Source organism: Sphaerodactylus townsendi, linkage group LG09 (genome assembly GCF_021028975.2).
Source record: "Sphaerodactylus townsendi isolate TG3544 linkage group LG09, MPM_Stown_v2.3, whole genome shotgun sequence".
NCBI lineage: Eukaryota > Metazoa > Chordata > Lepidosauria > Squamata > Sphaerodactylidae > Sphaerodactylus > Sphaerodactylus townsendi.
In genome coordinates, this window is record NC_059433.1 from 37,645,965 (window position 1) to 37,668,212 (window position 22,248).

General features: G+C 39.5%; 1 protein-coding gene across 1 annotated transcript in view; it reads left to right on the forward strand.

Moving 5' to 3' along the window:
* Positions 1-12,512, forward strand: part of LOC125439310 (cadherin-19-like) — a 101,093-nt gene extending 88,581 nt beyond the window's left edge. The window contains exons 10-12 of the mRNA XM_048508355.1: positions 2,688-2,805; positions 7,822-8,061; positions 10,313-12,512. Of these exons, the coding sequence (XP_048364312.1) occupies positions 2,688-2,805; positions 7,822-8,061; positions 10,313-10,833 (879 nt within the window). The 3' untranslated portion in view covers positions 10,834-12,512. The remainder of the gene's footprint in view (positions 1-2,687; positions 2,806-7,821; positions 8,062-10,312) is intronic.
* Positions 12,513-22,248: the final 9,736 nt, after the last annotated feature.

Consider the following 22,248-nt stretch of genomic DNA (forward strand, 5'->3'; position numbering starts at 1 on the left):
ATGTGCTCCCTTGCCAGCCAGAATTTCTTTATGTATGGCCTTGTTGAACTCATGTTGCATTCTAGTTTGGTAAGCTAAACTGTCTCATTCCAAACCCTTTTCTAAAACAGCTCCATCCACACCAGCACAACAACAGAATATCGTTCATTAACATTGTTCAAATCATAAGAAAGTCCATGCTGGACCAGACCAAGGCCCATCAAATCCAGCAGTTTTCTCACACAGAGGGCAACCAGGTGCTTCTAGGAAGGCCACCAACAAGATGACTGCAGAAGCATTATGTTGCCTGGGTTCTACAGCACCTAATATAGTAAGCATGCTCCTCAAATACTGGAGAGAATGGATATTCATCATGACTAGTATCAGTTTTGACTAGTAATCATAGATAGCCCTATCCTCCATGAACTTGTCCACGCTGCTCTTATAGCCTTCCAAATTGGCAGCCATCACCACATTCAGTGGCAGGAAGTTCCACAATTAACTAGGCATTGAGTTAAAAAAACACTTCCTTTTGTCTGTTTTGAATCTCTCACCTTTCAACTTCAGCAGATGACCCTGCATTCTAGTATTATGAGAGGAGAAAAGCTTCCCCCTGTCCCTCTCTTCACACATGCATGATTTAATAGACCTTTATCATGTCTCCTCTTACCCATCTTTTAAAAGCTTAATGGCCTAAGCATTTTAACCACTCCTCATAGGGATGGGTATAGCTGTGTACAACAGTTCTCGAGGCCCATTCTCCCGCCCCCCCAGCTGCACACCTGCACAGCTACACCCCGCCCTGAACTCCATGTGGAGTTTGGGGTGGGGGTGCAGTTGAATGCCAGCCAGCAGGGCTTGCCCCACTGCTTCAAGTTCTTTGTCTTGAAGAAATGGCAAGAGTCAGTATGAGGAATCTTAAAACCATTCATAAAACCATCTTCCAGATACACTGTATCTATTCTATTAGGATACCTATCCAATTATATGAACAATGGCCTGAGATGTTTTAAGATGGTGGCATTTAGGCTGGCATAATTCTCCTCATTTGCTTTCTAAAAAAAAGTTTATATGGAATCATTATATGGGAAAGGTTTAGAATGTGATGTTTCCACCTGAAGACTAAAGTGGTACAGACTCTTTATCTACTTCATTCTGCTTCTACATAGACCATGTCTTAGAAGAAGCTTACATGGCCACCATGTAAATATCCTCTAATACTTTTGAGGTTTCTGACTGAAAATAGTGAGAAAGGATTTCGTAAGGAACATTTCTTTGATTCGGGTCTATAGGCATTCTCTTGAATCCAGATTAGAGTTTCCATGGGCCCAATAATTCCTGCCTTCCAAAAATGATTTTCTCATGTACCCCTCTGTGACAGCCAAAAATGCCTTCCTGGGGGTTGATGTAATGTCTACAGAAACAATAATCTGGATCCAAGCCACAAAGCTGAACTCGATGTAAACTGCTTGAAGAAGCAGCAGACTTGAACAAAAGGGTCACATGCTACAATTGTGCCACATTGGTTTAAGTGATACAAGTGCAGTAAAACACAACTTTTGTACACAATTTGTACGTGACCACAGAATAGCAGTTGATAAACTTAACTTATGCTTTCAGCTGTGAATAATTCAATTCAATTCAATTCAACCTTTAATGGCATATAAAGCTGCGAATAAGAGAAACATATTTCTTAAACCTCCTTTTGCCCATAGCATTACTGAAATGAATTTGGCCTAATATCAGAGTCATTTCAGTAACAGTATATAGACTTCTCTGACCCTACATCTATTTTAAGCTCCAAATAATTAGCCGTTAAAGACAACTTTATAAGACTTTCCCTGCTAATGAAATAAATTAACTGCCTTTGTGTTGAAATGGCAAGATAATGTTGAACTGCAATAGCAAGATGAAAAAAAATGCTGTCACTGATAACATATGATTTGCAGAACAGCATCAATAGATAATGGCAACAAATATTTACTCTCTGTGAGTGGAATGAGTGCAACATTGTTTATTCGAGAAGATGGAATCTATGATTTTTGAATGCAAAGATGTTAATTTTGACTTTGTTCTCTTACAAATGGCAATCTGGTTCAATGTGTTTGGAAATGCAGGCTATTTTGATTCTTTGAAAACACACCAACTGTTTCCATAATCAATCTGTTACAATCTCAAAGAATCAACAATTCAGCACATGAACTTGTCACAATCTCGCGGTCACGGCAACTATAATACATCACTTGAGTGATGCCTATGATGTTTGTGGGCTGAAAGGAAATAGGTTTTTGTATTGAAGGATGTGTTCAAATACAAAATGATATACTTTTCACCTTGAAGAACAAAGGAAGGGCAGAATAGTTTATACTTTTTTTTTTGCTTATGGAAACTTTATTTAACCTTTGCATTTCAATCCCAAAAGCCATTTGCATTAGCCCAAGAATTTAGTGTTTATCTCCTTCCAATCAATACAAAATCAAGTGGCGTAATTGTAAGACATTAGAAAATCAACAAGCCCAACAGGATTGTGCTAAGTAATGTGCTTTAGTAGAAGCAGCTACAAATTTCCTGCCCTTGAAAGAGACAGAGGAAAATTTTAACCTTGTTAATTGAATAGAATGTCTTACATGCAGTTGCAGCCCATTGTGTTAAAAAGCACCTAATGGTATTTTGTTCTAAACATACTGTTTTCCAATGCTTAATATTAGCTCATTCAGACCATCAGTGCAGTGGATAAAGACAGTCCTATGGAATATCATCATTTCTTCTTCAGTTTGGCTGAAGCCACTACAAACAGCTCCAGTTTTGCTGTCGAAGATAATCAAAGTAGGTTGAGTTGCTTTTGAACTATTCTTGTAAAGGATAAGTGTTCATTTGACCACATGTATCATTAGTCCGTTTTATCCTTTAAAAAATTATCTCTACCAAGCAGAAAGCTAATTTGTGAGCCAGTGAAGTTCAGTAATTAAAGTGTTGGGTTTAGATCTGGAAGTCCATATTTAAACCTTTGCTCTTTGTTGTCATCCAACTGATAGATCCAGCTTGGTGCAGTGGTTAAGAGTGGGGGACTTTAATCTGGAGATCTGGGTTTGATTCCCTACTCTTCCACATCAAATCTGCTGGGTGACCTTGGGCCAGTCACAGTTTTGTCAGAACTCTCTCAGCCCCACCTACCTCCCAAAGGCCTGTTCCACATGGGCCCCCGCAGCGGCTGCTCACCGACAGGGACAAGGAGACATGTGTTTCCCCACACTTCTCTCCCTGCAGAGCTTCATAGGAACAAGAAAACATGCCCATGCTGCCTTGTGACCCCCTGGGGTTGAAGGACAGCGTGGGTGTGTCTCTCTCCTCAGGGAGAGAAGGTAAGTGTGGGAAAAGCAGGAGGTGCCTTAAAGCGATGCCTCCAACCCAGTGCTGTTTGCATGGTGCCAGCTGGGAAATGCTGTTTCCCAAAAGGAAACAGCATTTCCCCACTGGTTTTTTGGGGAAAGCACAGTAATGCCTCGATGCAGAGGCGGCAGTTGTGTGAACAGCACCCCTGCAATCGTGTTTTTACCATTCCAGGGCACTGTTTTTGGCCCATGAGGAGTGGGCCAAGGTATCTGTTGTGAAGAAAGGAAGAAAAGGAGTTTGTAAGCTGCTTTGAGACTCTTCACAGGAGAGAAAGGCAGAATGTAAATTCAAACTCTTCCTCTTCACTCACATGTATGCCACAGACCCTCTGGTATGTAAAATTTATTCATCAGAAAATCTAGAATATAGGATACTGGTCTCAATTTCATGTGAAGAGTTAACCCTGTCATTCCAATAAATGGGAAAGCCTGAGCTCACTGGTAGTCCTTTTTGTGAATCAAATGACAGCAGAGTTTTGGATTTATTCCTTCCCAGCCTATTAAAGATTGAGGGCTTACCTAAAGGAGGAGGTAAAGGGAGAGTCAACATTTAAAGTGAGTGTACTGCACACCTACAGTGGCAAAGCAGCCCCTTCACAACAGCAAGGAAATGAATGGGCTTAAACCAGAGTCATTCTCTTTAGGATTACCCTGAAAGTCCACAAAAAGTCTCAGGTTTGCAGAAGTTTGTATAAAGAATCCTCTGGGTACTGAAGAATAGACTGGCAATCCACTAATAGTTATGTTGTATCAAAGAGAAATGTAGTATCAAAGGTGATTTGGAGAACCACAGTGGAAAAAATGGGAACAAAAAAGGAAACTAGATTAGACAACTTATGTAAGAAAGGTACAACTCAAAGCAAAGGAAAGCAAAAAAAAAAACCACTGCACTTTGAAAAGTCTGTTTGGAAATGATCTGAGACCAAACTATAATTATATGTTCTACAAAACAGAAATCATTGTCACCATACTAGCAACATGTAATACTTCTCCCCCATTGCAGCAATAATTTTATTACTTTTGCTGCTTCCCAAACTTCTGTTAAACAGTGATCTAATGACTGTATTTTTTTCTTCCAAAATCTAACTATTAATATATTTTAAGCTAATAAGCTAAAGACTGCGTTCTGCTTCTTATGTTTGTTAAGTATGCAAATAGAGCAACTGATTACTTAAAAAGAAAAAAAAAGTTGTACTTCAGGAATTAACCAGTTAATGATTACTTCTATTTTTTCCAGTTGTCACAAAATACCAAAGATGTAAACTTCATGATAATTACATATCCATCACATTTTGATGAACTACATATTTTTTCTATATTTATATACAATTTTCCACAATCATATACCAAGGTTCAACAACCTTCTTGAGGCCTGAGGGCACATTTGGAATGTTGACACTGCATGGTGGTCACAACAACAAGATGGCTGCCACAAAATAGCTGCTGCAGGAGGCAGAGGCAGCTGCAGAATGATTTCCATAGCTTAATTTTAGTAACACAGTGTAGATCAGGGGTAGGGAACCTGCGGCTCTCCAGATGTTCAGGAACTACAATTCCCATCAGCCTCTGTCAGCATGGCCAATTGGCCATGCTGGTAGGGGCTGATGGGAATTGTAGTTCCTGAACATCTGGAGAGCCGCAGGTTCCCTACCCCTGGTGTAGATCCTTGTGCTCTGGCGGCAGCTACTGCCAAAACAACATTAAAAAAACTCTGCACAATAGTCAGTAAATCTATTTGTTGGTCAGAAACCCTACTGGACCCCACCCACTTCCTAAAAACACTAGGCAAATGCCAGAAAAGGTGTTGATGGGCACCATCAATTTCATTTACAATGATTTTTTTCTCATGTCCCACATTAATCAGCTCTCATTTCTTCAGGTAGAAAGTGAGAAAATCTTTTATTGTCTATTAATGATCCTACATAGTCCCACTATAAGCACTGCATAGAACTGTACTGTATAGAAATATATTGCCATTGTATGGAACTGTAGGAACTCCCAGATTTAACACAGAGATATGTTAAATCCTATATCTATATAAATCATTTGTCTGTCATATGGAATAGCCATTGAGAGACCTATTCCATAATTGATTCTTAGAGAACTTTGGAACAGATTTGTAAATGTCTGTTATATATGACAGATAAATGAATCTCCAATGAGCAGAAGAGCATACAGGATCAAAAGATTGGAGAAGACTATTGCCATTATGTCCAGCTTGCCTGCCTGGACACTACAGGCAGTAGGAAATTGGAGTACACAGACTGTTGGACTAATGCAGCATTGATCTTATGCTTTAAGAAAAGCATTGATAGGAGATTCTTATTTGAACAGCATTTTTCATAGATCTGCTGACAGTACTGTGAATAAAAAAAAATACTCAGAGCAATCTCAGAATCCTGGTTTATCTCTTAATAATTGCTTTCTAAGTATGTCCCACTGTAGGAGTGATAACTTTCCCATTATCTCTTAAACTGCCAAATGCTAGTAATATTAAAAGGGGGAAGAGCAGGTTTTAAATGAAATGAACATTTAATATTAATATGAACATCCGTACTCGTATTTTGTTCTGCTGAAACAAAGTTATAGACAAAGGCATAGTTCACAATTATTTAACTTTGTTTCCTGTTCCCATTTACACTATTGTCATCAATATACTGATGACATCATATGAATGACTTTCCTGTGTTGCAATGTTATGAAGCACTGGTATTGATCTTAGAGGTTGAGAAAGAATTGTACAGGGGGACACCAATCGAAACTAATCTGAAGGGAAAACCTAAGTTCAACAACTGATGAAACTGTAGGAAAGAAGACCACTTAAAGGCAGTTGTTTGAGAGTTAGAAGAAGAGCTATTTCAAATTCAACTGAAGTATACATTGCTCATATTGACTTTGCTAATTATTTGAATGTTCTGGCTAGGTGAATAAATCAATACAGCTAACTTTTGGAAAGTTCACTGTATTCTGAATAAGAAATTACTCCTTTAGACTTCGAGCTGGTCTGGGGAGCAATAAGTAGCTTTATGAAAGCTAGTTGAGTTCCTACTCTTTCCCATCCTTAGTCTGGAGATAGTAGTAATCTATATTAAAGGGGGTTCCAGGAACTTCTATATAACATATGGTTATTTCATTATTATCATCTATTGTAGCTGAAGGATTTAAGCTAATTCAGCTTTATCCAGCAAGACTAATAATATGACCTGAATATTGTGCAATTATTTTTTAAAAAAAACTTTGTTCCAACAACTCTACCCCATAAGCATACAGTGTATGCACACATAACATCTAATTAGCCACATCATGTCCATTGACATTCACATCCAAATTGTAATCTGCTAGCTCTAATTGACATAACAATAACAATAACAATAACACAAGTCTTTAAGAATGATAATGATTTAATCCAGTTTTATGTATGGTTAAATGTATTCGCTGTGGTGCAGCATATAATTGTAGAGTTGGCAGCAGCTACGTAGAGTAATCTACCAAGTTTAAAGTAGCATCTACTGCAAAACACATATGATAGAAAATAAATAGTAATAAGTACACACTTCAGAACACTGTATGACTGCAACTGTGCTCTGATGCTTCTGGAACCACCACTGGAACCTTTACAGTGCTGTACTATGAGTTACCTCATTTATCTGTAGTACCCTTTCTGCCATTCAAAAGCTTCTTGTGCAGTACTCCTAGGCGACATTTGGGTATTATGACTGTCACAGTTAATGAATATAGCTTCTCCAGTGTAGGGAATGAGGTATATCAAAACACCATCAGAAGGGTGTGGGAGAAATCAAAAGCATAGTTACAGTTCTTCAGAATAGAATAGAATAGAATAGAATAGAATAGAATAGAATAGAATCTTTATTGGCCAAGTGTGATTGGACACACAAGGAATTTGTCTCCGGTGCATATGCTCTCAGTGTACATAAAAGAAAATACATTTGTCAAGAATCATAAGGTACAGCACTTAATGATTGTCATATAGGTCTAGTAAGCAATCAGGAAACAATCAATAGTAATAAAAACATAAAATGTAAAATCATAAAATAAAATGAAATGTCAGCACAGGCTATAGTCATAAGGCTAATATTTAGTATACTAAAGAGTACACATAAAATTCATTTCAAGGCTTTATTCAAGGCTAATATTTAGTATACTAAAGAGTACACATAAAATTCATTTCTATCCAATGCTATACTAGTGGAATCTGTAGTTTCCTAGTACTGGAAGAGTTATTCCAACATCCTTCTCTGTTTTGTTTTGTTTTTTTAATCAAATCTCATCTTATATGGTAAATTTGATTTTATCTCTATATATTTATGCACAACTTTCCACAATGCGGTCATTATAAATAAGAATAAATTCTAACTGGATATAAATTGGTAGAATATTTTCTTGAACTTGAGGAGATTTGTAAGTGATGTATGCATCTGTTTTTTTTCAGATAATACAGCCGGAATTCTTACCAGAAGAAATGGCTTCAATCATAAAGAGCAGTCTGTTTTTGCCCTGCCGATCCTAATTGCAGACAATGGAATTCCACCCCGTACCAGCACAAGCACCTTGACAGTCTTTGTGTGTGATTGTGACATCAAAGCTAATCCCAGATTCTGTAGATATGGTGTCCTTGGCATAAGCGTAGAAGCATTCATTGCGGTGATGGCTTGCACGTTAATAATATTAGGTATGGAAAAGTTAACTGCTTCATTCCACTTGAATATATATGTCTACCTAATTTGTGGTAGTCGATCTGTTTGACCCAAGAACCCCCCAATTGAATGTATACCTATGAGCATGATGGTGTGACTGCAAAAGATGGAACAGATTAGAGCTGTACTTTGCTGGACACACTGAGTTGGATGCAGCACAAAATCTTTGCTTGGGTTTGAGCTTGACCAAATGGGAATGTAAGAAAAGAAATATGGCAACTGTTTGTGCTAAATCAGACTTACTGTATTCCCACTTGCAGAAGACTTTGAACAATCCATTCCTGGGCACTAGAATATAACAAGGAGGAAAACTAGGTGTTGCAAATGTTCTTGTACTGGCAGAACTGCACTAGGTCCAGAAAGCAGTTTCTGCTTGCACATCACTGGATCCAAGCCCCTGGAATCCAGCCCAACCTTCATTTGTGCTTCCAGTGCCTCAGGGACTCACATTGGACTTGGTTGGCAGTTGTGCACATGTGGGAGGCAATAACAGGCACATGCCATGTCTACCACCTCCTCTCTATTAGAGCCAGTGACACTTCCAGTCCCTAAAGGGCTATCTTAATTACTTGGGCAAAAAACCAATCCTGCTTTCACAATAAAATTGACTGGTTTTCTACTGTTTGGCATGCATGCTTGGGTTTGTCTAATTCCTCTGGAAGTTTATAGATAAATATGCTTGCAGTACATTCTCTTTGTGCATTGCCCATTACCTCCCTCTGCCTCTGTCACTCACACACAAAACCTGTTCATACTATTCACACATCTCATTCATATATGACTGTCTTATGCACAACCACCCATTCACACTGCTCAGATATTCCATTGACATTTAACAGAGGTTAATGTACATGATGGCAAGGTTCTCATCCTTGCCATCAACTGTGACACATTCTTTTGAGCAATTTCACTTGTCCTTGGGTCTTGTGTACTGATAAATATAGTTGTACAGTTGAATTTCAAAAATATTCCATGAACACTAAAACAATGGCCAAAGATGGATAATTTCAGTCAACTAAAATAAAAAAATTCTTAGCCAGTACCAATAGAAATCTCAATTGTGTGTGTTTGTCTTAGATTTTTTATTTTTACCTTTTGTGAAATTTTCATAAGTGAGGTGGAAAATAGGTAAAAGCACTGGTTGTTTCATTGGGTTTGTAGCAGTCCATGTGTTTTAAACTTTAATGTAATATTTCTATTTATCTCCTTATGATTATAGCTACACCTTTCCACATTATCCAAAATTCACTTTAACTTTTAAAAAGTGTTATCCTAGCCTCCCCTTCCATGAAAACACAAGACAACATGAGTTTAACTGTTTTAACTAGTTTATTTAAATGGATTATCTATCTCATGACTTAATAAAAACAGCAGTTTTTCCTTGCACGGATAGAACAAGGAAGTGGAGGGCAGACAAAAAGGCAGATCAGTTCAGTTGTGTTCATTTCACAGTGGGATAAACCCACTGAAACAGAAAACCATGAGGAAAACCTACTGTTAAGCACAAAACTGCCAAGTAAACACTACATGCATAAAATAGCTATTGTGAGGCAGGTGAAAAAAGGTTTCCTGAGAGCCAGTAAGAAAAACCTCCCAAAGTTCCTTCTTGACCCCAAAGTGAGAAGTTAATCCCATGATATCCCACAAGGGGATGGATAAATAGTAACATATGACAGATGTTTATGTGGGTGTAACAGAGATCTCTTTTGTTAGTCTCCCATGTTCGTCTCTCATGTCCTTTTTGTTGGAGGAGCTCTAGAATCCACCAGCCATGTCCTCTTTTTCATCTGAGTGCTAATAGGGGCCACTGCTGTGAATACATCTATACAAAGATGTAACACAGGTATACACTGTATTCAAACAAACTTACAATTTAAAAATGATTATTATACTGCATTCTCCAAGTTTTGGTCTGAGACAAGGAATCAAAATTCTAACAGAACTCAGTACATTATGTATTAAATGTTTTCAGTTTAAAATCAGGCAACATGCTTTTACCGTGTCAAGTTCTTACTGGCTTATGAGTAGGTTTTTTCACTTTTCATATTTTATAAATTTCTCTGAAGCCAACTTGAAGTTATATTTATGCCCTATAATTACAGTTCACACATAACATTGATCAGACCTCAAATGTGCAGTGACAGCACTATCACTATGTTTTGCTTGTCTTTGAGTACTTAGACTCATAAAAAATATTCTTTCCCACTTTTTTTGTTTGCTTGTCAGTGTTTGTTCTGGCAATTCTGGCCTTCAGGCAGCAGAGGAAGAAATCTCTATTTCATGAGAAAGGCGAGGAGTTCAGAGAGAACATTGTTAAGTATGATGATGAAGGAGGTGGAGAACAAGACACCGAAGCCTTTGATATTGCAACACTGAGAAACCATTCAGTCCTGAGGGAGCACAAGCCTCGAAGAAACATCACAACACAAATTCAGAGCCTTTACAGGCAGTCTCTGCAAGTCGGCCCTGAGAGCGCTGTATTCCGGGAATTCATTTCACAAAAGCTAGAAGAAGCTAACTTGGATCCAGATGTTCCCCCTTATGATTCTCTTCAGACTTATGCTTTTGAAGGTACTGGGTCAGTGGCTGGATCTCTTAGCTCACTGGGATCAAGTTCACTTGATCTGGATACAAATTATGATGACTTTGTTCAACTGGGCTTCAAGCAAGAAGAAAACATGCGTGGATCTGTAAATAATGAATGGGATTACAAACCATCAATGATCACAACACAACTGGAAAAATAGTTACAAAAACAGTATTATTCTATCAAAACAGGTCAGGGGAGAAAGCCTAAGGGAAGTAGATAGCAAGCACTTTTGGAATACAGCACATTTTTAAAGATTCTATGGAATCATGTACATTTATATTCTAACTGTAAAGAAAACATCATATCAACAAATAAGAATATAATAGATTCATTATACCAAACAAATATATTTGAACCTGCAGTACTATATATCTATTAAACCAAGTAAATATATCTTTATCAAAACTTTAAAATAGTTAATAATGATATGTTCTATGACACATTCATATATACCTCAGGATTTCCTCTTGAGCATTTTCCTCCTGCTTACATGAGTTCCAATACATAATAAATGACTGCCAAGTCTTAATAAAATGTTATTGTTTAAACAGTAATTCAGATCTGTGCTTGGAGGAAATGTATTGTATGGAGCAACTGGTATCAGAACATGAGGTAGTCCTCTTCAACTAGAAGAAAACAGGTCAGGATCCTGAAATAATGTCACTGTAGCATTTTCTGTACCTCAGCATAAATGGGAATCTCATATTATGAAAAGATATCTAGCTACTGATACTGTGCTAAAAAGAAGTTTATATTATCAGTATTAAAAAAAACCCTCCAAAGGTGGGTTGTAAATATTCTGTACAATTTAAGCCTCCCTGCTAGTTACACAGCTGTTTTTCATTACAATTTAATAAGTACAATTGTAAATGACAGATTTAATATATTACGTTTTATAATAGAAATATAATTTTGTATAGTTTTACTATAAGTTATGTCTCACTTTAGAAACATGGAAAGTCTGGATGGAAATATAGGGGAAGCAGAACAAAATGCAATATGTCCCCAAGTCCAGTTTTAAGAATGTCTTCTCAAAACATTTTTTTTTATTCACACCATTTAATCATGGTTTTTAATCCTACATTTCTTCAGGTGTATCCTCATGTATAAATGATTTGGACCTTTTCTGTTGAGTCAGAGCCCTACTATACACTAAGAAAACTGGTATCACCGGAACAAAAATATTTATTTTTAAAATGCATAAATTCAAATAAATGTAATTTATTAAGGCTAAAATATAGTTTTTCTTCACAGCCAACATTTATTCACAGTTAAATGTGAGTTTTTATTAAACTATTGAGAAATGTGTTATAGTTTCAATTAATTTCTCATGGGCAGATTCTAAAATAAGAGTAAAAATGGACCAGATTCAAGAATGAGTCAATATTCAGTTTGAATATTGTTATCAACCGTGTTGCATAAAACCCAATACTATTCACATCTTTGCATGTTCCTTTTATTAAGAGTTTAAAAGATGACTGATTTCCCAGAACAGATTTATTTTTTTATTATGGAATATAAAATTAGCTGCAGCACTCAATTTTATTGTTACAGTATTAAAGATCTTTAAAATGCTAAGCTGGTGAATGTAAAACTTTATGTATAACATTAGATAATAAGATAGTAAAACACTTTAATGTTAATCCAGCTCTTCAGAAAATGATCCCTTTCCATTTCATTTCTCAGCCATAGTCAGGCTTCAGAATTAAATTTCCCTACTATATTTTTGTTTACACAGTCTATAGCGAGTATAAAATTGGCTCAGAACTATGATTCCTTGTCACTTTATCTGTATGGCTATCAAGACATCAGATGTACTCAAATGTATCTGGTGAACAGAGATCTCTACCTCTCTTTTTTTAAAGGTTTTGTTTTAGAAGAGAAGAAGAAGAGTTTGGATTTATATCCCCCCTTTCTCTCCTGCAGGAGACTCAAAGGGGCTTACAATCTCCTTGCCCTTCCCCCCTCACAACAAACACCCTGTGAAGTGGGTGGGGCTGAGAGAGCTCCGAGAAGCTGTGGCGAGCGAAGGTCATCCAGCTGGCATGTGTGGGAGTGCACAGGCTAATCTGAATTCCCCAGATAAGCCTCCACAGCTCAGGCGGCAGAGCTGGGAATCAAACCCGGTTCCTCCAGATTAGATACATGAGCTCTTAACCTCCTATGCCACTGCTGCTTTATGGACAGTTTTACAGCCTTTGTTTCATGTAATCAACTGAAATATTTCAATACCCGGAATTTTGCATTCTGATAAGAAAAACTGAGCAATTAGCTAGTTCGTTTTTACACCAGCCAAGAAATCTCTGGTGTATTACAACACATGCAAAAGTGGAAAAGCCAGCTCCAAATGAATTGCACACATCCAAGTATGTAACGACTGCTTGCTTGTTAGAGGGGGAAAAACAAGAAGGTGCCAGTAAAAAGACACTTTACAAGTCACCTTAACTGTAGTATATTAGAAATGAAAGGGAACTATATTGGTGATTTGGCTCAATCCCCGACCTTTAAAAAAGAACAAAATATATCCAAAGAATATCTGTCAGTTTCATATCCAGGCTTTTCTTGAAATGTCCATGCAAGGAAACATCACAATCCTTTCAGCCAGTTTGCTTCATTACAGAGCTTTATGGACAGTGAGTTTCCCATACTGCATTAGGTCCATCTAGTGAAAGTCCTCAACTGCTTAATGGTAGCGGAGTACTGGATAGAATGCTGGGCCCAGCCATAGATTCATACCCCTACTCAGTCATACAAGTTACCCAAGACCTTTGAATGATGTTATACTCTTTCAATCTGTCCTGAGGATACTAGGCTGTTATGAGGATAAACAGAAATAAAAGTACAACATAACACTTTCTCTACTTTCAGACATTTCCAGGGCTTTCTTGCAAATCCAGCAAGAAGAATGGAAGGACATTTGTACATTATTTGTTTCCTCTTGTGCTCTGGTGAATCAGTGCTGTATATTTGATACTAGAAACTGAACAACACCTATATATGGGATGAGAGGTCCCTTGTCAGTCAGAATAAATCATGAGGCTAGAAGATGAGAAAATAAAATAGTCAGAAAATATGGTACTTTCAGCTTTTCAGGTACTATTTCCTGCACTTGTATTAGTATTGTAAAAGTAGAAGCAGTGGAATAAAGAATTCTTCAGTTTCCTGAGTCAAACTTTCTTTAGTGAAGAATGAAACAAAAATATGACATAATCAATTATTTTACAAATTAAATACAATATAACGTGCTAAACAGTAGAGATACCCATGACCACAAATCACAAACAGAGAGTGAATCCCCAGTTTTGGAATATACAATATTGTTACCTATTTAATGAGGTAGCCATTCTATGTTTTCATCAACAAGAGGTCAATATATCCAACATATTGACTGGCAGGAAAACATTCAGCAAACATAGTTATTCCTCTTTTAGGCTCTGAGATCATCCCTGGGAACAGGAATTGAATAAATAGAATACTCTTGCAAACACTCCCTCTTTGTGCTTCAAGCTTTGACCTATCTCCCTGTCCTGCTAATCCAGGGGCTTTTTTCTGACCCCTCCAACTTCTAACACATGCAAATCAAATGGTTCTATTACCTTCAGCTTTTCAGCTCATGTGTGTATAACCAAAGGATATAAATTCCATAGCTCCTTCTCAATCCAGCACTAGCAGATTAGCAGTACAATCCTAGGGGGCGGGGGAGTACTCAAAAACTCACTATTACAATGATATATCTCTAGGATAGGTCAGCATAAAAGCCAGTTATGCTGATGTAGGTCCCCTGTGCTTCTGTGCACCAGTACAGCTCAGCAGTGGCCACCCATCAACACAAATGAGCTGTAGGTCCCTGTGCCAGTGTGGTTGTGATTGGCTTGGGGGCATCACTGACGTTAGTCAGCTCATTCCATTCTTGGAATGTTCCATCAGAGTTCCATCAGCTCGTTAGGCCCAGAGAAACTATGGGCATGACCAATCCACTCCTTCCCAGGATTATCCAAATCCCTCCCCTAGCACCCAACTGCATCTATTTGCTCTACAAAAACCTTGACTAGGATGCCTTACAACTCAGTAGGTAGGGCACACAGCATGGGACTCTGTCTCAGTTCCCTGCCATGAATATTTAGTGAGCATTGAGGTACTTTGGTGGCAGAAAAAGCACAGGGAGGGCACTTAGGACTATGGGGCAAACACTTTATGCGACCACTCAAGTGGGAGAGCAAAATCTACACTCTGTGCCTATCCTTTCCCATTTCAGAACAGGGACTCCATCTCTGGTGGCTTGACCAAAATGGGCAACCATGCACTTACAGATAAGCATGGGGCAAAAAAATCATATCTGCTCCTCTGTTTCCCTAACTTGAGGCCAGGTCCTGCCCCAGTGATGATGTCTCCCCCACTCAAACCTAGTGTTGAATTTGTGTGTGGGTAGAAGTGACCTCAGTCTTCCAGCACCATGGCCCCTATTATTCAATGGGAAAAGATCCCAGGAATGTTTCCCAGGAGAAATGAGTGTGGAGGAAGGATGACATTTTCAATCCGACACTGGGCAGTAAGCTCAGTCCTTTGCCTAACACCCCCTTGGAAGAGGGCATTGTTACCCAAAGTGGTAGGGCTCTGTCCCTTTTAGAGTTGGGGAATTAGCAAGAGCAGACTTTTGGCTGGGCAAGGGGTCAGGCAAGCTCAGAATCTTGGTTGCCAACTTTTACAAAGTGTTGCTTAAGCAGGAAATGTGCAGGAGAGTCAAATAAGGTTTAATAACTTTAATAAAAGGAAAATAATGAACATACAAACACACAATAATCAAAGCAGAAGAGCATATAAACAGTCCTGAAAAGTATATAAAGTTGAGGGTATGGGTTTGGAAAAGTGGAAGAATTTGTGGGGAAAGGGGGTATGGAAAAGAAGAGTCCCAGTGCCCGCACTGAGCTTCAAGAAGGTGGGGGAGAAAGTAGATGGCACACAGCACAACTGAACCATAAGCTTCCTGAGAAGTATCTGAGTGTTGGGCGAGGGGCTAATTTATAGGGAAGTTTGAGCAGCATCCCTGGCGCTCTAGCAAAGGGTGCCTTTTGATGACCCCGCGAAGACCGCGGGGTCGTGGGGACGCCAGGGCACACGCCAGGGATGCCACGTTCTGAGAGCAGCGTGCAGCATAGGGGGGATAGGGGAGAGTGGGGAAAGGCCCTAAGAGACCCTTAATCTTCCAAGACAAAGGGGAGTATTTCCTTTTGAGAGTCAGCGTGGTGTAGTGGTTAAGAGCAGGTGGATTCTAAATCTGGAGAAGTGGTTTTGACTCCCCACTCCTCCACCTGAGTGGCAGAGGCTTATCTGGTGGACTATATGTGTTTCCACACTCCTACATTTCTGTGGGGTGACCATGGGCTATTCACAGTTCTTCGGAACTCTTTCAGACCCACCTACTTCACAAGGTGTCTGTGGTGGGGAGGGGAAGGGAAAGGAGTTTGTAAGCCACCTTGAGTCAAGGAGACTTACAGGAGAGAATGGTGGAGTATAAATCCATACCCTTCTTCTTTTTGGGGAGAAGACAAGGGGTGGACATCAACTTAAGTGTTGATTCATTAATCTAATGGATTGAGCACTTGGCTTATGTGGCTAAACTTGGAGTGCCAGAAAGGGTGAAGGTAGCTGATTAAATTACAGCTATAAAACAATGTCAATGCCAATCATGTAGCCTTTTGAGATGAGTTAGTCAGAGGAAGAAATTAAGATTAGGGTTGTACTGGCAGGACACTTGGAACAATCACATTATCATGTTCTTTGTCTTAGTGATGCAGATAGTCCAGGGCTGGAGGTGGAACCAGGCTTCCACTGCAGAAGTACTGTCTTTGCTTTAATCCCTTTAGGAAAGGATTAACATGGGCGGATATGGGTGAGGACAAGACCAGACAAGATTTCTGTTCTCGTGGGTGCACTAGCCTCATGGGTACACTTATGGGCTCTCCATCTTGACACTGTACTGCTTGGCACCCCAAGGGTTGGCAGGATGGGTAGACAGTAAATCATGGCTGCACTGTTTGGAGACATGCCCATTGGTAAACAGAGGAAACTCATCCCTGGGCAGACTGTCTTTGTTGTATCCTCATGTTTCTTTCAAGGTGATGGTAGCCTTTGCATTCCTTTCACTGAGAGTCCACTTGGGTTCTCTACAGGAGGGGAATTACGGGGAGCCTTGCTAATTCTTTCAGCTGCCCAGGGATTGATGGCAGGCCCAGTCCCTAAGGTGGTGGAGAAAAGTATGCTGCAGAAATGGAGCCACAATTCATGCTCCCACCACTTCCTACCCCTTGGTTCTGACATTCATAGGGCTAGACCTCCCTTCTTCTGGCAGTCTGATTGGTTCTGACTCCATTCTGTCACAGACCAGCTATAACAACAGAATACCCAGATGAGATGCTAATGCACTGGGAATACTAATGCACTTGCAGCCTCCAAAAACTCAGGAACACATTCTTTTTCCTGCTGGCCACTCAGTAATAAAATCCTTCAGGAAGCAAACTAGCACTGTCAAAGTTACATCAGAAGCTGGCCATGGCACGGGTGACAGCACTCAGTATTGCACTGTTATTCCCAGTCCCCTCTTGGATTCATTTCCCAAACTGCTGCCAGTATTTCCACTGGGTGCTGTGGCTGTTAAAAGATGAGGAGTTGAGGAGCTCTGAGGCAAGTGCCATGTGAAGTAAAGAATGTCCAGCTTCCCCCACCCCTCTACCCTTTTTATAGGTTCTTGAAACACCATGTCAAGGTCTGGACCTTCTTGCCAGCTCTTCCCAGGTTTCCAGGACTGAATATGGCATCTAGATCACCCAAATGCATACTTTGTTCCCTCCCACCTTTTTGTTTCCTGCTTTGTGCTGTAGTAAATGTTTTTCCTTGGAGTGGGAGATAACATCAAAGTCAGTGAACCTGGGAACCTGGCAACACTTAAGGCAATGCAGGGGCCACCTAGTACAGATTGGAGGGGGAGTAGATGAAGTTTATATGTGGGGGTTTTTTGCACACCAAGCTTTTGACATGTCAATAGATCACTGAACGTGCTTTTTATCCTGATTGCTGTATTTCAATAAAAGATTTCCTGTTCATTAAAATCTAATTATTAGGCAGACTAGAAGAACACAACATTCAAACTGCCCACAATCAAATAAAAAGTGGGACACAAGCTTTAAATAAAAGATTAGTAACATGTAAGCAATGTACTCCCTAAAGGTCTCTTATTTGGAAACCTGCTAGGCCAAGGAACTGGGGAATATTTTGGGATCAACATGGGTCTGTGCAAAATAGATGTGCTCCCCTTGAACCAGGATGAAACTAGACTGCTGGCATGAAATATTTAAAAATGGCAGAGCAGCTTTTAAACTGAACCTAGGGAAAGCCAACAGGAGCTGAGAAGCATCCAATTTGGATAGTCTTATGCAAATGGACAAAAGGGAAAATGCTTCTGATTGGTCACATCAGGATGAGATAGATATGGAAGGTGATGATAAAGAAAAGCAAGATAACCTCTCAAGGAGACCCAAGATCACGTCAGGCAAGTCAAAAGAGAGAGAAAAGAGTGGATGTGTTTCTGTGCTAATTCCAGAAGCCCCCTACCAAAAGTGAAGGGGTTAGAGTGCTTAGTTTTAAGAGAAAACATAGATACAGGCCCCTTTTGCACATGCAGAATAATGCACTTTCAATCCACTTTCAAGGTACTTTGCAGCTGGATTTTACTGTATAGAATAGCAAATTTCACTTGCAAACAATTGTGGAAGTAGATTGAAAGTGCATTATTCTGCATGTGCAAAAGGGGTCATAGTGAGCATTTCAGAAACTTGCTGAAAGAGAGTTAGTGGGATACAGTCATCCCTGGGAATAAATTCTATAAAAATGACAGGGAAAGGTGTATTAGAGAGGGTGTATTAGAGAGAGAGTGTATTAGAGAGAGTGACAATAGCAGGCCCCAAAGGTAATTCTATGAGGATGTTCTATTCCCCTCCCCCTCGACCAAAAGGTTCAGAGTGATCTAGAGATGGAGAATGAAATCAGGGAGGTGCCCAAAGGTGATGAAGTAATAATAATGGGAGACTTCAACTATCACCATATTAACCAGATAAATGGGTTCTCTAGTTAAGCCAAAGAGTTAAAATTTCTAGACATCCCCAATGACTGGCTTTGAACAGATGGTCATGGATTTAACCAGACTGGAGTAGACCCTGGCTTTAAATATCCAGTGGTGCTGCCACTTAGTACAAGATGTGGATGTGGTTGAACCAGTTGGCAACAATGATCATAATGGCATCAGATTGAATTTATATGAATGTGGGAAACTGCCTGGGAAAACTCACACAATTACATTTACTTTAAAAGAGGGAGCTTCTCTAAAATGGGGAACCTGGTAATAAGAAAAGTGAAAGGAATAGTTAGAAGGGTTGAATTTCTGGAAAAGGCTTGGGGGGCTACTCAAGTCCTTAATACTAGAGGCTCAGTTAATACCACAGGCCAGGAAAGGTAGTGTAAAATCCAAGGAGTCACCTCACCATCACCATGACTAACATAAAAGGTGATGGACCTATTCAAGAAAAAAAAGTTTCCTTCAGAAACTGGAAAACTTACCCAAATAAGGCAAACAAAAGAAAACACAAAGTTGCACAAACAATGAGAAATACAAAAAAGGACCTTGAAGGACATATCACTAAATATATCACAACCAATGATAGCAAATTCTTTCAGTAAATTAAGTGGGCTTGCACCTGCCACTGAAACTTACTTACTTACTTACTTACTTACTTACTTACTTACTTACTTATTTACTTACTTACTTACTTATTTATTTATTTATTTATATTTTAGACTTCTATACCGCCCCGTCCCCGAAGGGCTCTAAGTAATGGAATGTTAGAGTGAGAAACTGAGTGAAAAAGTGAGAAATACAGGAAGTTTTAAATACATAGGCTAACAAGTTTGGTCTTGACATCAAAATGTGCAGCAAAGCAAAATGGAACATCTCAAATTTTGTTCCTACAGAATATTTTTTAGTCAGTCGAGCTGCACTATGTCAAGAGTAATGTGTAAGTACTTAGTTCTTGAAAAATGTGAAGTGAATCCTCAATATGTCACCAGCAGACACCTCTTTTTCCCCCTCAGATTGACGGTCTGACATAGATTGTGTAGCACTTCATCTTTATGAACATGCAGGTGCTTCCAGACATTACATAGAATCAGCCCAGAACAGAACCATGTTGAGCAAAGGAGCAACCAATAATTCTGATGGCGCTTGAAAGCAAACCAAGTTTATGAGCTAACTAGAGCTTTATATGTAGCTAATGAAATGTAGCAGTGCTTGCCAGGAATGGAAAAACAAGCGGGGAGAGGGGGGGGAACAATCAAAGCCTCAAGGTAAATAAGACTGCAGATTATTCTATTTTCTCAAGGATTATAGCTACTCAGTTTGCCAAGAGAATTGGAAAGTAGCTAAAGGATCATAAATAAGGAAAGATGATAAACTTCAATATATCAAATGGGGAAAAATATTCTCTGGGACAAAGCAGGATTCACATTGTTTATAACACATACATTAATGATCTGGAAAAAGAGATAAACAGCATTTTAATGACATTTGCCAATGATAAAAATGGAATATGTTTAAACACCAGGGAAAACTCAGATTACATACAAAATGAAATCAAGAAGGTAAGCTAGAAATATTGACAGAGGACTGATTCCCTTGGAGAAATGCAAGTTGCCATAATAAGGGGGGAAATAAACTGAAAATCAGCATACGTGGTACAAAAGAGAAATCTAAGGAAAAAGATGGTGAAGTCATACCATTATGTCAGGCTGAATATAATAAAAGCAATAAAAACACACAGGTCTTCCTGTGTGATCATTCATCAGAAAAAGCACATCATGAGAAGAATTGGTTAGTTGACTTCCCAAATATCTTTGTTGGTATTCTAGATTTTGTTTTTTTAAGTGTGAGGATGAAAAGGAAACAAAACAAATTTGAGAATGAGAATTTCATCAGCCCAGGCTAGAATTTTAAAGGGATAATACTAACTGTTTTAGTTATCTTGTGTATGTTGCGTGCAGATGTCTGGACTTCACTTACTCAATAAACTACACAGGCACACTTGCTTGTTGGAATGGAAATGGCGGCAGCCCGGTTTATTAACAAATAACAATAACTGTAACTGTTGGAAGCTGGGTAGGCATAACGGGGCACATCCTGGCCACCAGGCAGCATACCGCTGGCGCAGGCCCTGATCAGACCCAAAGCTGACCCCTGGCCCTTCGAGCAGTGAACTGCTGAACCCGGTACCATCTCCCATGGGCATTGGGACAGGAGGTTACTAGGTGGCCATTTGGATGCGTACCCATTTAGTGACCCCCCTCCTGCCGGAGGTAGCGAACTCGAAAGCAGGACCAACATGCCTGTACAATCAAGCCCTCCACTACCACCAGACCTCTTATTGAGGCCCCTGCCGCGGGAAGGCCTGCCTTCCCTATACGGATGTGCCCCTATGCCCTGCAAACTGCCCGGCTGCGACAAATGAATAACAATTAACACTCAAAACAAAAACCAACAATTAGGGAGAGAGGGTGGGTCCATTTTGCTGCTCAGCCTGGCACTGGCTTTTATAGCCTGCCCCAGCTCCCTGGTCACGTAACAGTTCCATCACCATCATGTGACCACCCACTGACTCTGGAGGGGAAGACGAGCTTCACTCGATCCTCCCCTGCCACAACGCTGCTCCCGGTAAGTCCGGATGCCCTATTTAGTGTCATCAAGTTGCTTCCAGTTTGTGGCAAACCTATGAATCAATTACTTCCAGCAAGTTCTATTGTTAATAGACTTGCTTAGACATTGCAAATCAAGGGCTGTGGTTTCTTTGATTGAATCAATCCATTTCATGTTTGGCCTTCAACTTCTCCAAGCAGGACAGCTAAACAAAGGTTATAGTTTCATAACCCATCTGGCATTTACCAAGATTATCTAGTACAGGCATAAAAGAGAATTGGGAGGGGAAAGAAAGAAAACTGTGAACGAAGGATGGTGGTTTTATAAAGCAGGATGGAGATATTTTGAGCTGCTCTCTTTTAGGGGTGACAAGAAGAAGAAGAAGAAGAAGAAGAAGAAGAAGAAGAAGAAGAAGAAGAAGAAGAAGAAGAAGAAGAAGAAGAAGAAGAAGAAGAAGAAGAAGAAGAAGAAGAAGAAGAAGAGTTGGAGACTCAAAGGGGCTGACAACCTCTTTTCACCCCCTCTCCACAACAAACACCCTTTGAGGTGGGTGGGACTGAGACAGCTCAGAGAACTGTGACTAGCCCAAGTTCACCCAGATTAGAGTGGACCTGCTCTTAACCACTATGCCACTGCTGCTCTCTTATATATTTAGGGTATATAAAAACAGAAAGAATCATAATGTTCCTTGAATATCTGCACATAAGCAAGCAATTCTGAGGGTGCCAGCAGAGAATTGAAACTTAGAACAGCAGGCACGGGGCAAGTTGCAGTGTGAAGTAAGCTTGTTCATTCCCAATATCCGTATTCTTTTGTGAGAGATAGATTCTAGTTAAT